Here is a 16,067-nt window from a genome sequence, read left to right on the forward strand (position 1 = left end):
TATGTATGTATTAATGTCTTTTTGACTCTGTTTATATTTTAATAGTTCAGCTTTCACAGCTGACAGACATAGAAAAAGAAAACTTTTGGAAAACTCATCACTAAACAGCAAGTTATTAAAAGTAAATGTAAGTAATTAAAATTTATTCAAATATAAGAATTGGTTAAGATCTAGTCACTGTTTTATTACAACTCTGACATTAATGTTGCCCCTTATAAGCTTTTATAAATGTATGTGTTGGATTTGGAATATTTTACAAAATGTTGGCCACTTGTACTAATGATTCTTGATGTGACTAAATACCCCAGTGAGTCCATCTGTCGGTGCCTTCCTTCCTGTAATCCCGTCAGGATTACTACTGTGCTCCTCTGCCTTAGCAAATGTTTGTTCTTAGCACCTACTCATGTACCTTATTGCTCCGTTTCTATAGATCCCAAAGATCCTTGCTTCCTTCTGTTAAAGGTCCCTAGTGCAAATTCTGTGGGTCTGGAATTTTGGTAAATTTCCTTAGGACTTCGTTAATACAGTTTCACCATGGAAGAATGTGCTTTCTCATTCTGGTAACCATCTGTTACCAGATGTATGAGCTATTAATGGATTAACAAAATGTAAAGATGGCTAAATATTTTTAAATACACCAGTAATTTTCCCTGCATCTACCTCTCTGCTGTCTTGCTACCTATGTTTAGACACACACTTAATTAAAGTCTTATGATTTTGTGGAAGAAAGAGCTAAAGTGCTCTCTGCCCATCTGAATTATGGGCAGAGATGCTTTGGGTTGGATTTGTAGAGTCACGGCCTAGGTGTAGTATTCAGATGTCATGTTGCATTTGTAGAGCTAATCAGAAAACCAAGCCTTAGTCTTTAAGGGAAGTTCAAGTTGTTTTTTTAAGATTGACACTCCATTGGTAGGAAAACATATTGTTCGTTTATGCATGGCTTAGAGTTAAAAGTTTGGAGTCACAAATACTTGGGGTGTATATATTTATATTTTTCAATTTGTAGTAGTTTTAATAGAATTTTAAAAAGGCATTAAGTCTTTTTTTTTTTTTTTATAATTTTATTTATTTATTTTTCCCCCAAAGCCCCAGTAGATAGTTGTATGTCATAGTTGCACATCCTTCTAGCTGCTGCATGTGGGACGCGGCCTCAGCATGGCCGGAGAAGCGGTGCGTCGGTGCGCACCCAGGATCTGAACCCGGGCCGCCAGCAGTGGAGCGCGCGCACTTAACCGCTAATCCACGGCGCCGGCCCTAAAAAGGCATTAAGTCTTAAACTTTATTTCTTTTAAGGCTCTTCCTGGTTTAAACTTTATTTCTTTTAAGGCTCTTCCTGGTTTTTCCATTGTGTACTCCAAGGTATTTATTAATGCTGATTTCCTCATAAGCTTCCATGAGGTTCTCCCATTTAGAACAATTCCAGGATCAGAAACAGCCTTCTAAAAATATCCAGATACCTATACAGAGATTAGAAAGAGAGTTTTAAATATTCATTGGACAGAAAAGGACTAATTCCAGGTTGGCTTGATGCTAGAGTTTCAAATATAGGCCTTTGCTTTGCTTTGATGTTTGAAACAGTTGGCCTTACTCTTGGCACTACTGATAGCCTCTTCTTGTCCCATTTTACAGGGAAGCACCACTGCCATTTGTGCCACAGGCCTTCGGAATTTGGGGAACACGTGTTTCATGAATGCCATCCTTCAGTCACTCAGGTAATGTTACAGTCAGAGCTTAAGTATCTGACGTTAATTTCTAGTGGAATGGTTAAGAGCGAAGGCCCTGGGTTCAGATCCTGCTCTGCCTCTAACTCTCTAGTCATATGGCTTGAGGCAAGTGACCTCAATTCCCTGTGCCTTAGTTTCTTCATCAGTAAAATTGGGGATAATAGTTCTACCTCATAGACTAGTTGGGAAGATTAAATAGTATGATTTATATGAAGTGCTTAGAAGAGTGCCAAGCAGTAAATTACTATTAGCTGTTATTTTTTATTTCCTGTTGCTTCTTGAATGGGGTAGAGGTCAGCAAACTTTTTCGGTAAAAGGCCTGATAGTAAATATTTTATTCTTTGCATGCCATATATAGTCTCTCTCACATATTTTTCTCTTCCCCCTCCCCTCTGCCCTGCTTTTAAAAACATCTCTTTACAAGTGTAAAACTCACTTTAAAAATGTAAAAGCTCACTGGCCAGGGGCAGATTTGGTCAGTAGGCCATAGTTTTCAGACCCCTGGGCTACAGGGAACCTAGTTCAGAGAACTTAATTCATTCATTAGTTGAGTCTTAAGTATAGTCATAAGATCGAATGTTTAGATCTTCAAAATGTAAAATAAGTATTAAAAATAAGATAGCCAACAAGGCTGACCTAAGTTATGTAGAAGAAATTATTTTGAAAGTTGTATACTGTAGGCCAGAATAAATTATCTTCCCAAGGCCACCTTGCTAATAAGGAGCAGAAGCCGCATTTGATTTCTCCTTAGAGGTACTGTCTCTCAGCTTATCTAGTCTTGTTCAGATAAGAAATTGTAGTCACTGCTGAAGTCTCCTTGTTACTCTGTATAGTGTGTCTAAACAATATGGCTGGTTTCAGTTTGTTTTTATTTGAGGAAAGTGTTGAATACCTGGAAACAAGTACCCTGAAAAGAAATGGTAGTAACTTATGGGGAGGGGGGAATTGAGGATTTTTTGAGCAGAGATTTTGCTTTAAGCTCTTTGTTCATTTCTACAAAGTCATCTGTGTATACTGTTTTCTTAGAGTAAATGAGGAAACTTAATGAAGAAACTCAATGCAAGAAATTGCATTGAGAACAATTTAAATGAGAAATTGAAAGATCACATTTTCAAAATTCATATGTATATTACATAGAACTTTCTTTACAGTCCTAGTAAATTCTTTTTTTTTTTTTTTTTTTTAATAATTTTCTTCCCTTCCTTTTAAAATAGTAACATTGAGCAGTTTTGCTGTTATTTCAAAGAACTGCCCGCTGTGGAGTTAAGGAATGGGAAAACAGCAGGAAGGCGAACATACCACACCAGGAGCCAAGGGGATAACAATGTGTGAGTTCTAAGAATGTGTCCTTTCTGGCTTTGAGCTACAAAACCAATGACTCTTACTGGTGATTTCCATTGTAATATGTGAGTTAATAGGCACATACATTTAAAAAAACTCTTCTGCTAAAAATTGTGTTTAAGTATCTAGCTGGTAATCTTAATAATTGTTGGAATCATTTTATTTCTATTTACCTGATAGGTAGGATAGATTTAGCGCTCTACTTACTGAGTCTTTGTGGATTTGAACATTCTAAAATTGACATCTATATATGAAATACAGTTGTAGGTGTAGACCAGCATGAATATCATTAGTCTTTGTGAATTGATTTGTCTGATAGTGTTAGGTGAATCTGTCTTGGATAATAAAATTGTAGTCATCAAGTTAATTATGGGGCAATACAGTCAAATCTTAGTTGATATGGAAAGGGAAAAAATTGACAGATGATTATTGAGAACCAATATGTATTCAAATTCAGTGTAGCCACATTCTCTTTGGGGTTCAGAAGATCTGTCACATTATCATGATTGTAAGGGGCACATTTTTTCGTATCTTAACATTACTGACATAGGGCTATGATTTATAATCTATATATATTTTAATGTAATATTTTCCCTGCCTGTCTATCCCTGCTCCCACACACTCCATCCCCACACATTTTGAAAAGCCATCATATAATTTGACAGTGTTCTACCTAGGTGGCTGAAGGAGAACAGGATAAAAGTTGAGAATAGTGTACAGTCTGGATAGAGCCAAAATATGGGGGAACTTGAAAGCCAGGCATTGCAGCAGGGATGGAATGACATCATTAGAAGTGGTGTTTTAAGAGTTTACTTTGGTAGCAGCATATAGGATGAGCTGGAAAATGCCTGCATTCAAGGAGGCTTCACACTTGATAGTAATTGGGTTGGAGGGCATAGCAGTGAAATGAAGAGGAAAAAACACATATTCACAAAAGTTAAGGGAAGAATTAGTAGTACCTAATGCATTAGTGTCACTGAGGATTTAGTTACAAACTGTAGCAATTGCCTCTGGCCATGTTAGGCAGAAAATAAATTTACTGAAGGTCTGTTGGTGAGCTAACTATTACTGGATGGGTGGAAAATCAGGTCTGGAGTCTAGGCATCCAGGACCACAGGTGCGGTCATCCCCCGAACTGTCCCATAAGGACATCACTGCTTCCACTACCCAGTGTGACACCAGAGTTCCCGTTGCCAGCACTGCTGGAGTTGGGTGCTGAGTGAATGCTACTGTTACTGCTGCCTCTGCACTCCAGATGATACTCTTTGCCACCAGAAAGGATTTGGCACTGTCCCAGCTCATTTGCATCACTAACTCCTGCTTCAAATAGGCAGAACCCAGGCCAGGTACCTAAGTCCGGGCTGCAAGGGAAGCTGAGAAAGCAAGTATCTGGCCTTTTCAGCTTCCATAGTGGGAGGCAGGCTCTGACTCTCACCCAGACTCTTAAGGTGGGGACTTCCTCAAACATAGCAAGAGGGTTCAGGTACCAGAAGTAAAAAATATGATTTGTATCCCAGGAACCTACTGGATAATGGGAGTTGAGAAAGAAGATATTGAGATTCCCTGAGATATCAGTCAGGTATCCATGAGTATGGTAGTTGTATTGACAGAGTCATTGAAGTTGAGGACATGTATCAATTTACCTACATGCATAGAAAACCAAAATTAACAGTGACTTAAACATCCATGGTTTATTTTCTCATGTAAAAGTTGGAGGTATTCTATATCTAGGGATGTTTCACACAATCATCAGGCTCCTTCTAGCTTTCTATTCCACCAGCCCTACGGTGGGGCTCTCATCCACGTAGTCCAAGATGGTACTGGAGTGCCACCATTTTGTCCTCATTCCAGGTAGAAGGAAGAAGAAAGAGATTAATACGAAGGACTGCTCTTTAAGGAAATTCTCAGAAGTTGGACACACTCTAAATTTTTATTCCAAGAGTTCATATGCCAAGCGAAAAATAGAAGATCTATTTGTGTGAGAGAAGAGGTGAATGGATATTGCGGGACAGTAGGAGAGTACAGAGAGCAGCTTTAGTATACATTGAGTTTGAAGTGACAAGAGGACATCCAGTAGAAAATTCCTGTTGGAAACTGGAGAAACCTGAATAAAAGTGGTCATGAAATGACCAAGCTAATCTGGCTTTTAGCTTGAGAGTCGTTGGTATCGAGTTGAGTGTCGAAGCTCTGTGGCCATATGAACCCTCTGAGGCAGAGAAGAGCAGATGGTCACACACTGACGTCTGGGAAGTGCTCCTAGTGAGGGGCAAGAAGGAAAAATGCAGGAGTTAAGTTTTTTTTAAACGTACCTTCTTAGGTAATTTGGTTTGTAACTTATTCATTGCTTTATGTACAAGTATAGCAGTACTTTGGCACACTCAAAGTATACCATATGGTTAAAAAACTAGTTTTGTCAGTAGTTACTGCTATTTTTATGGGTTTTTGAGAGGCTCTTCCTTAACCGTCAGACTTAATTCAGGAGGCCAGAACCTTTTTATACTTTCATTTTTTTATTTATTATGAATTTTAGACAATCGGACATTATACACTGAAATAGTAGCCTCTCACTAATGCTAAGAGTATCATCCCTTCCTGTTTTCCAGGTCTTTGGTGGAAGAGTTTAGAAAGACACTCTGTGCTTTATGGCAAGGTAGCCAGACTGCATTTAGCCCAGAGTCCTTATTTTATGTTGTTTGGAAGATTATGCCAAATTTTAGGTAAGTATTATTTAATGAAGGATATTTGAAACATTATTAGTCTTTACACTTTTTCTGAAACAATTTCCAATGAAGTGGTGGTATTCTAAATAATCAAGACTGGTTTTGTTCTAGTTTTTTTAAGGAGAAGAACAGAAGTTGGATATATCTGACTAAAATGTGTTTCTTTACATAATAGATATGTATTAGAAATGTCTTTAACGAAGGGTGGGATATTTTGTTGTTATAAAAACAAAGCCCTTATGAATAACTTACGTGCTCTAGGAAGAATTTCCTTGATTCTTTCAAAATCTTATAAAGAATAATTACCATCATACACTGTCTTGTTATTTCAACTAAAAAAAATCCAATGTAATCAGTAGAAACACATGGTGTTATAGTCACTTTTCTGGTCTGGGTGCTGAAAGTCTTAGAAGATTGTAGTCAAGTCCATTGGGATTCACTTTCCAGAAGGTAGCTGGGCCACATCCTAATGTGGCTGTAGAGCGACTGTGTTTTCTGTGCTGTCTCAGCCACGCTTGAGTAGGGAGACAGCCCAGCTGTCAGAGGAGTCGACGCCCTCTCCTCCGTTAGTCTTCCCTCTAGGGAGTCAGGTAATCGCAGGTTTGGGGCCCTGCTGGTGTTTGACGGCAGCCTTTGCCGCCTTCTGCTGATTTTATCCTGCTGAAGCAAGTCACGGTTCTCACTAGTCATGATTTTGGCACCTAATATACATCCCTCTCTTTTTAAAAAAAATCAGCATGCTGTAGTAAAACTTAGCAATGTATCTTGCTCTATTGCCCAATAGTAGTTTAGATATATTGGTAGTATAGGGAAATGTTTAAAAGGTAACAACTTCAAAGAACTGTAATTTGTTGCCTTACTGAAATGTTACCCCTGGTCTCGTTTTGAAGGAAACTTCTTTTATATATCATGCCATTTAAATCTCCTCATAGGGTTTCAGAATTTTTTCACTCTAAGTAGGAAAGGTAGAAATGACTGTTAAGTTACCACTAATGAGGTTTGGACTTAATATAAAATTTGTAACATTATCACCTAGTTCAACTTTTGATAGGGATTTAATCTTTGTGTTTTATTATTATATAAAAATAGTTTCCATTTATTGAATGCCTACTATGTGCCTAGCACTTTAGGTATTTTATATCCAATCTTCATTAAAAAAACACAACAACAAAATTCCTGTCAAGGTAGGAAGTATTAGCCTCATTTTAAAGAAGAAACAACTGAGACAGAGGGGGAGCAACTTCTTCAAACTTATACTTCTAGTAGGTGTTAGGACCAGAATTAGAACCCAGGTCTTTGGGGAGTTGGTTGATGATAGATATGTTAACGGTTAACGGTAATTTGTGCATACGACTGCGTGAGGCCTGCCAACTACCTTTATACTGTTCTGCTTGGTCCCCATGGTGACTCAGGTCCTTCATTCTTCATTGGGAGTTTAGAAACATTATGGAACTTTTATTCAATAGAATTCTGCTTTTCCTCTAAATTTGCCCACATCTCTGCCCTTTCTAGTTTCTATAGCCCAACTGTAAGCATGATTTAGTTTTTAGCTGCTTAATCTTACACATTTTAATATTCCTACCGATGAAGGCAAAGAACTTTTGGAAAAGGTAACCAGGTTGAGGAATTTGGCATGGAGTTTCCAGAGTGATTCCTAATACACATGAACTCTTAGATTTTCTTAATGACTGGTGAGAATAGGATGCCTGTGTATTCTTAGCAGGGCTTCTCTTAGTTCTGTAATAATTGAGATTGTTCCCCATTTTCATGTAATCATAGAATAATTTTCTCTTGGTCAGATCTAGATCTTGAGATTATATCATGGATAAAGCTTAGTGCAGTGTCACTGCACAACGCCCAGGTGTGAGGCAGGGAGCTGGGGCTTTCTTCTTGTAGCTGTTCTTCCTATTACTTATGCAGGGTGGAGTTCCTATAACACCTATGTGGAAGCGCAGTGAGTCTTGAATTATGTTTCTATTACATTTATAATCCCAAAGCAAATTTTTTTTAAAGTTTAGAAAGCCCATTTTCCTTGATTAACATATGACAGTGTCTAGGGAATTTGATCCTTTGGAATGAAATATGAGGACCTTGAAATACAAACATGCATGTAGAAGTAGGAACAACTTTCATTTATTAAATGCAGAAAAAAATGTACTCTAAATGTAGTTAACAGCTTTGGATATAGAAATCATCAAAGCTATTCTTTCTTTTCCCACTCAGACCAAAAGCCAGTTACCCAGCAGGGAAACTGTTCCTGCAGTCTAAATTTGACCTTCCCAATGTACATATCTACTTACCACACTTCTTATGGCTTCCTAGTATGCCCAGCTTTTCTTGTCCTTTATTCTTTTATAAAAATAACTTAAAGTTTTTTTTTTTTTTAAATAAGCAAAATACGAATGGTTCAAAATACATCAAAAGGTAAAAACAGGATATGTGATGAAAGTTGTTTCTTTTACTCTATTGCCCAGCCATTCATTTTGCTTTTTGGAAGCAACCATAGATACTAGATTTTTGTGTATCCTTTCGGTGATATTGTGTTTGTATATATATAAGCATATGTGTAAGTTTTAACATAAATGGTAACATATCTTTTTTTCCTGCTTTGAAATGATTCATATCAGTATATAAATACCTTTCTTAGTCCATTTTCTGGCTGTGTAATATTACACTTTATGGTTGTGTCATAATTTACGTAATAGTCCCCTGCCAATGGTTTCTTCTCTTTTGATCTTCCAAACAGAGCTGCAGTCAATAGTCTCACGCATACATATGCAGGTATCTACGAGAGGAATTGCTGGGTCAAGAGATATTTGCTTTTGTAATTTTGGTAGTCTTTTCTGCTAGTGTTTCTTACTCTTTGCTTTCCTTAACATGTTTTTGTCTTGTTGCCTCTGTGTCTTTACTGTCATGTGATTCCTGCCTCTGTATTTGCCTGTGGTCCCCATCTCTTTCTTTAGGATCCAGCTTAATGCTAACACTCTCCAGGAAAGTCTCTTGATAATTCAAATCAGGTCACAGTATCTATTCCTTTACTTCTCACATTTTCATCTTATGTGCAATTTATACTTTCATGTATGACTTGATCTAATATATTTGCTTTGACTTCCCAAGACAGAGTTTCTTTAGTTTTTTAAATCAGTTCTTCTTGTAATGAATGTTTAAAAATGATGAGTGAATAAATTACTAAAACATTACTCTTATGTTTGCTAGCTATTCTTGGCTTTGTAGAAAATATAAAAGATCTTTGTAGACAATAAATAGGTCTTTGCATGTGATATTTTAACAATAATCTTTTTGGATACTTGTAAATAGAGAACTTTAAAAAATACTTTAATATTTTCTTTTATTTATTTATTTATTTATTTATTTATTTATTTATTTATTTATTTATTCCCCCAAAACCCCAGTAGATAGTTGTATGTCATAGCTGTACATCCTTCTAGTTGCTGTATGTGGGACGCGGCCTCAGCATGGCCGGAGGAGTGGTGCGCTGGTGCGCACCTGGGATCCGAACCCGGGCTGCCAGCAGCGGAGTGCGCACACTTAACTGCTAAGCCACGGGGCCGGCCCTGCTATGATATTTTCTATTTAAACAGTATTAGTTCTTCTGACTAGGAATTTTGCTATTTTATGTTTTTTCTGTATTTGTCAACAAAAAGACTCATCATTGTCATTTTAATTTTCTGGCATTTTTGTCTTGAAGCAACTCAGCCAAGACTGGTGCCACATACTGGATAGGAATAGCTAAACTTAACTGATTTTGGTTTTGTAGATAATTAGGGTAAAACAATAACTTAGAATTCTTTTATGAATGTTAAAGATATTTTAATATGAACACAACAGATACAAAATTCTAGTGTGTCCTAGGTATTTTAGAAGTTTGTTCTAGAAGGATAAAATTTGATTCTGTAGAAGCGTCTCCTGTTCCTTACTGGTCTTTGCCATTCTACACATTATGTACTGGTACCACCAAAGTGCAGAGAATAGTCCATAATACACACGTGTATGTCACAGTTACGCATGTCGGGGCATCACACAAGTACTCGTGTGTGCCTGTTTTCTGTGATGACTGTTTCATTATTTGGAATGTGTGCTTTTCACACTCAAGCCAGGTGCAGAGTAACATTTTCTTTGATTATTCTTTATCGGAATGTCTCGTTTTATTTGGGTAAATACGGTTTGCCTCATTGTGCCAAAAATTGTGAAGATACAGTTGCCCCGTTCCTATACATCGTGCCTCAGCAGTGTCTCTCTTTCTCAGCCCCCTCATTCAGAAGGGATGCTTCATGATCTTTTAGGCTTTTTATATTTGCAGTATGCTCTCCAATGATTATTTCTCCTAGCATCTCTGTGACATAGATTTTCTGTAAACATTAAGGAGAAGGAGGTCGTCTTTGGCTAAGGTCCCAAACAAGTAAAGATAAGGAACAGTGTTAAAACTGGAGCTGCTGTTATTTCCCTGTCTTCTTTTCTCTCTTAATTCTGGCCTGTCACAGAGAGGCTAGTTGGTTCTTCATAAATCCATTTTGTCACTAATTCACAAACACCTGTTTGAGTGACATCCCTGAAATAATTTGTACACAAAACATAACCACTGCACCCAAATGTGAGGAGTGTTTCCTTTACCGTGATGACCAAACAAGAGAAACCTCAGTTGACCACAGACGAAACCCTGAAGGCCAGGTTGTATAATTGGAAAATAATTGAAAAGATAACTAAGTTTGTTGAATTTAACATACTAAACAATATTTATTTAAGATTTTCAGATAAGTCAATGGAAGTTTTTATTTAAATGTTTAAAGATGCAATTATAAATGTCTCTTTAGTCAGAATCAGAAAAATTTCCTAGTCTTAGAAGCAGCACAGGGCCGGCCCTGTGGCTTGGTGGTTAAGTGCGCGCACTGCAATGCTGGTGGCCCAGGTTCGGATCCCAGGTGCGCATCGAGGCACCACTTCTCCGTCCATCCTGAGGCCGAGTCCCACATACAGCAACTAGAAGGATGTGCAGCTATGACATACAACTATTTACTGGGGCTTTGGGGGGAAAAAATAAAATAAATAAAATCTTTAAAAAAAAAAAAAAAAAAAGAAGCACAGACTGTTTTCTGGTAAAGATCACAAATTGAAACAGAAACCCATAACTTACCTTTATAAAACAGCTAAGTGTTCCATGATCTCATGTAGGTCAAAAAAATGAGTTTCTAATGGTAAAGGAAACAGAAAATAATGTATTTTGATATAAGAAAAGAGAATCATGATGTGGTTGGAAACATTCATTAATGTACATCAGGCAGGGATGTACGTTGAATTAATGTACATTAAAAAGGGATGGATATGTGTTTGATGAAAATGCAAATCGACATAACTACAAGGTACTAGTTTTCATGATCCATTTTAGAAAAATGATGATTAGATATTAGATTATTTTGGTGAGAAAATAAAACTTTTTTATATGTGATAGAATCTCAGATATGACCTAAAATACTAATCTTACCTTGAGTCATGAAAAAAAATGGATATTGTGTTGAAAAAGTTTAAAGCACCTCTTTAGATATATAAAGAAGCTACCAACTCTGAATACTTTTGACTGTGAATTTTTAACATTATTATTCATGTCTTAGAAGAAATACTTGAACATATATTATTTAGTTGTTCAATAGTTTAGAAAAAGTTACAGTGAAATGCTAAAGTGACTTCTGATTTAAGTTCCATTGATTAGGCGGATGGTTTTCATAATTTATGATTTCCAGGAGAAATTTCAGAAAAAGGGGGCAATATATATTGAGGGAAACTCTGGTTGAAAGAAATTTTGTTTATGGAACTATTGCCTGGATGAGTGGTGGAAGTTTTGACTCAATACTAGGCCAGAAAAACTTAGAATTTAAAGGCTAAAGAGAACCTTCCATGCTCGCAAAACGTAGGCAGAAGTCTTCTCTATCCATAGTTTTATGAAAGTATGTATCATTACTTGATTTATTTTATCTACGTAAACCTCTATGACCTTCCAACTGTGCCAGCTTCATTTTCTGTCAGCCTTCATCACTGTTCACTTGTCATTGATGTGTATTAGTATAAGAATTCCATATAATTTCCTGTCTGAATATAACATAAGAAGTAACCTAAGAATACGTTGCTGTATATATTCAAGTTTTAGGCTGGAGCATATTGTATATAAATCAATGCATTTTTTAAAGTATTTATTTAAAAAATGTCTTTGGAATCAGAGATTAGGATGCAAGTATAGTCTGTTAGACATCTTTAACCCTTTAAAGTTTTTTTTCCTTTCAGCCAATGTTTAAAAATTAGTATCTTTCAATCTAAAGAATTAGTTTTACATTCCTTATTTCTTATGGTGGTGGTTTATACTTTGTTTTCTGGTGAGAGTAAGATGTGAAATTTTAGCATTTGAGCATCTAGAGAGGCCATGTGGGATAGTGGGGTTATTCAGAGTCCATCTGGGAGACATGGAGTTTAGTGCCATCTCTGTTACTCTCTTGTAGGACTTTAGGCTAGTCACCCCTCCACCCCGCTCTGTTTTTTTTGACCCTCAATTTTCCTCATCTCTAAAGTGAGGTCAGTTGAGATCACTACAAGTCCAATTAGCTCTAACATTCTGTGTTTTCAAACTTGTTTTTAAGTAGTAGAATTTTTCCTTGAAGAGAAATTTTATGTGTAAAACATGGAGCGAGTGGGGATAGAGGGTGAGGGAGCCTCGCTGGGCTCTGAGCGCAGGGCTTTGCCCTCCTGCAAGTTTGGCTGGGTGGGTGGAGCCTCCCCAGTGACAGACTGTTTCTGTTTGCTTCAAGGGGTTATCAGCAGCAGGACGCCCATGAATTCATGCGCTACCTTTTGGACCACCTGCACTTGGAACTCCAAGGCGGTTTCAATGGTGTTTCCCGCTCAGCAGTTCTGCAGGAGAATTCTGCTCTGTCTGCAAGTAACAAATGTTGCATGTAAGATTTAGTTTCCTTTTGTTTTTTAAGAGGACTTCAGATATTTCTGTTGGTGTTATTGTTCATTAGATTTATAGTTGAAGGTGGAGAGTTTTCCTGGACCTTTGCGGAAACTTTCGTGCACTTGAACTTTGTGACCAAGTGGACTAGCACATGCCTCCTGCTTCCAGACCAGAGGCATCTTGTATGTGTATCTTGGTGTAGTTCTGATTGTTTTTGGTATAGATTATTGTAAAATTTGGAAAAAAGTAGAAAATATTTGTACAATTTAGCACTGAAAAATTTTCCTCCAAATGTATTGAATAATGGATGGGAGGCTTAATTTTCATATACTCAAATAATTATTTGTTCACTAAAAACAAAGGCTTAAAATATTTTGAATGTGAATTTTCCTAAAGCCTCATTTTGGACTTGAATTTTCCTAAAGTATTTCTGGTCTTTAATGAAATTGAGGCATTTGTAAGTCCTCAGAATTTTTTCTTGCCTCTCAGTATGAATACAACAAACCTTTTGGATTGCATTACCAGATACTAATACCCCAAAATATACATTGAGATTAGAATGTTTATTTTGCTTGAGGCAGGGATGATTTACTGTTATTTAAGCCTGGTTTTGGTTAATTATAGTCTGTTTTTGTTTAAATTTTTTGAAAAGTTTTGTATTGACCTATGCAGGAAAGGGATTTATAAGACAAACTCCCCAGAGAAAGAAAAGGGTAGGTAATATATAGCGGTCACTGTAGTATTGCCTGGCAGTCCATAAATCTGATTTAGTGTAAGATAAGGTCTTTTTAATGACAGAGCAGCCTCAAAGCTAATCTGGCCGTATCAGAGAAGGGCCATATGAATTGCCATACTTGTCAAAATGTTTGGCCCTACAGGTCCTAGTAGCTATGATTCCAATTAGCATCTCATACAGAAAGAGAAGGACCTGAGCCTGTTAGAATTGTTCTTGCTGCCAGCACCAAATTAAAAATAGTAGTAAATGAAAAAGTCTGTTTCGTATTTTATGATGGCATATTCCTACAAAAAGGATATTGAACTGGGCTCTATCAAGCGTAGTCTGTGTGAAGTGAGAGGATATATGTCTTTATTATTTTATTTGATGCCCAGAGCACCCTCATGGAGTCACATTGTGTAAGAGTCATAGGATGTTCTTTTAGTGACTAATGAGTTTTTAGTATTAGTCCAAATCCTTTCATGATATTTTAAAGAATAGTAATTGTAAGTTCCATTAGTGAGTTAGGAACAGAAAAGAAAAAATTTATTATCAAATATTCAAAATTCAGTTTTCCTTATATTTCTTTAAATTCATTGGAGGAGGCATTTCAGGATCTAAGGATCATATTTGCTAAAACTACAAAAAAGGTCTCCTATGCAATATTTGTGTTTACTTGTACAAACACATCCAACCCTACTGAAGGTGGGGTTGGGGATAGTAGTAGATGGCAGATGTGTTCTTTTTAGTACATAGAAAATCATTAGTGCCAATATAAAGGACCCTAGCAGCATAAGAGCCTATCCAAGTAGCCAATATTTCAACACTCTTGGTGTGCAGTTATAATAAATGGAACAGCGATTTTGAAATTATTTACAAATCTTGTTTTAAGTCATTGTATACTAACCTTAATGCCATGCACATCAGATAGCTAAGATTTGATCAGTATCCTTTTCTCAGAGGGAGAAATTATAAAGGAAGAGCTACATTGAGTTTAAATGGACTGCTTTTTAATGAAGCAGTTTCCATTTTAATTAAATGCAGCTTTGTATGTGAACATCAGTATGGAAAGATCAGTCACAGTCCCTTTATTTTCAGTAGATTTTTTTTGGTACATCCTTTGTTTATGACACAGATATTAAACCTAAAACCTGAAATGGCCATTATGTCCTACAGTTCCCAATGTATCTTCCCTTTATAATTTATTAAAGCTGTATATCTTATGAGCAACTTAAAAAAAAAAAAAAAAAGCTGCAGTATATTTCTTTTGCCAGCAAACGAAGGAAAGCCTTTCCTAGAAAAGGAAGCAAACTTTTAAAATAATAGAATTGCTCAGGTAGGTTTTGTCTGTCTCATCATTGCTATAGGTTTAATTTGGAGCAACTCAGAAAGTATGGTCTAGTATATTAGAAGTGTTATTGACTGCAGGTGACAGAAACCACCTCAAATTGCTGTTAGCAAAAAAGAGAATTTACTGGCTCAAGTAACTGCATAAGTGCACAAAAGTGTTTACTGTAGTACTATTAATGATAGCAAACAACTGAAACGACGTCCACGTCCATTCATGTTATTTTGGTTACATTAAGAGAAGGAGCATAGTGTTACGAGCAGCTGCTCAGGCCCGACCAGCTGTGTGACCTTGGGCCGAGTTACTTAACCTTTGGACCTCAGCTTCCTGGTCTGTGAAATGGGCGTAATCATATCTACTTCACAGAGTTGTTGTGAGGATTAATTGATTTAATAAATGGAAAGTACTGAGAATGGAGCCTGGCATCTAGTAAGTGCTTTATAAGCGCTTACCAATCATGCTTTCACTGGTGCACTTTCTCGGTTGTTCTTGCGTCCTTTCTGTCCACAATGTGGCACGCCATGCAGCTGTCAAAGAAAGAGTGAGGTGCGTGTTCAGGATATATACTTAGGGGAAAAAAAAAATAAAAGCAAAAGGCAGGTATGATCCTAATTATTATGCTAATGAAATAGCCTTACAACACTTTAAGGGCTTTCTTTGTAGTAAGTACTTGTCTAAAACTACTGTGCATATTCTTCACACCAGGCCTCTGAGGCAGCTGTGTTATTCTTGTTGTGCGTTTGACGCAGCTGAAGCACAGACAGGTCAAGTAACGTTAAGGACAATCGGTTTTTATTGTTCTTAAAGTGGTGTATTCTTGATCTCCACACGGAAATTATTTACAGCATTGTTTTAACTGAGCTTTTTAAAGGTCTTGTTGACACTGAGATCCAGCACTTCAATTGTAAAGTCATACCTCTGCCAGTAATTACTAAATGTGTTCAATTTCTTTACCTCTTTTTCCCCAAATCTGACAGATGACCATGTGAAAAATCTAAAACTATCTCCGATTGAGGTTGTTGTTCAAAGTAAAGTAAAGTAATTGAGAAAACTCCCTGTAATATGAGGCCTTGCAAAGATTCCAATGTAGGGCAGTTCCCTCTTTTCTGAGGGAATGTGTTTGTGGGGGAAGGGGTCCTCTTGCCCTGAGTGGAGGCATGGACGTGATCCGTTTGTTAGTAATGGCAAAGGTCCGGTGTGAGTTACTTTTGGAGAAAGTAATGGGATTGGAAGAGGGGCTGGGGGGAGGCCAGTCAGT

The 16,067-nt window shown here is 37.0% G+C and overlaps 1 protein-coding gene and 1 long non-coding RNA gene across 5 annotated transcripts in view; one reads left to right on the forward strand and one right to left on the reverse strand.

Moving 5' to 3' along the window:
• Nucleotides 1-16,067, forward strand: part of USP3 (ubiquitin specific peptidase 3) — a 98,883-nt gene that overhangs the window by 52,919 nt on the left and 29,897 nt on the right. For all 4 annotated transcript variants that reach the window (XR_015551357.1, XM_087428331.1, XM_004421669.3 and 1 more), the window contains 5 exons: nt 46-127; nt 1,630-1,712; nt 2,939-3,052; nt 5,669-5,782; nt 12,598-12,744. Coding sequence is in view for 3 of the 4 variants with exons in the window: in XM_087428331.1 (XP_087284457.1) it covers nt 46-127; nt 1,630-1,712; nt 2,939-3,052; nt 5,669-5,782; nt 12,598-12,744 (540 nt within the window). In the remaining variant the exon portion in view is untranslated. The remainder of the gene's footprint in view (nt 1-45; nt 128-1,629; nt 1,713-2,938; nt 3,053-5,668; nt 5,783-12,597; nt 12,745-16,067) is intronic.
• LOC147917576 (uncharacterized) lies at nt 4,756-15,372 on the reverse strand. The gene is made up of 3 exons (XR_015551363.1): nt 15,262-15,372; nt 10,938-10,992; nt 4,756-5,321 (listed from the first exon to the last, which is right to left on the reverse strand). It is a non-coding gene; the product is annotated as an uncharacterized LOC147917576 (long non-coding RNA).

This window comes from Ceratotherium simum, chromosome 3 (genome assembly GCF_057802395.1).
Source record: "Ceratotherium simum simum isolate JZ-2026a chromosome 3, ASM5780239v1, whole genome shotgun sequence".
NCBI classification, from domain to species: Eukaryota; Metazoa; Chordata; class Mammalia; order Perissodactyla; family Rhinocerotidae; genus Ceratotherium; species Ceratotherium simum.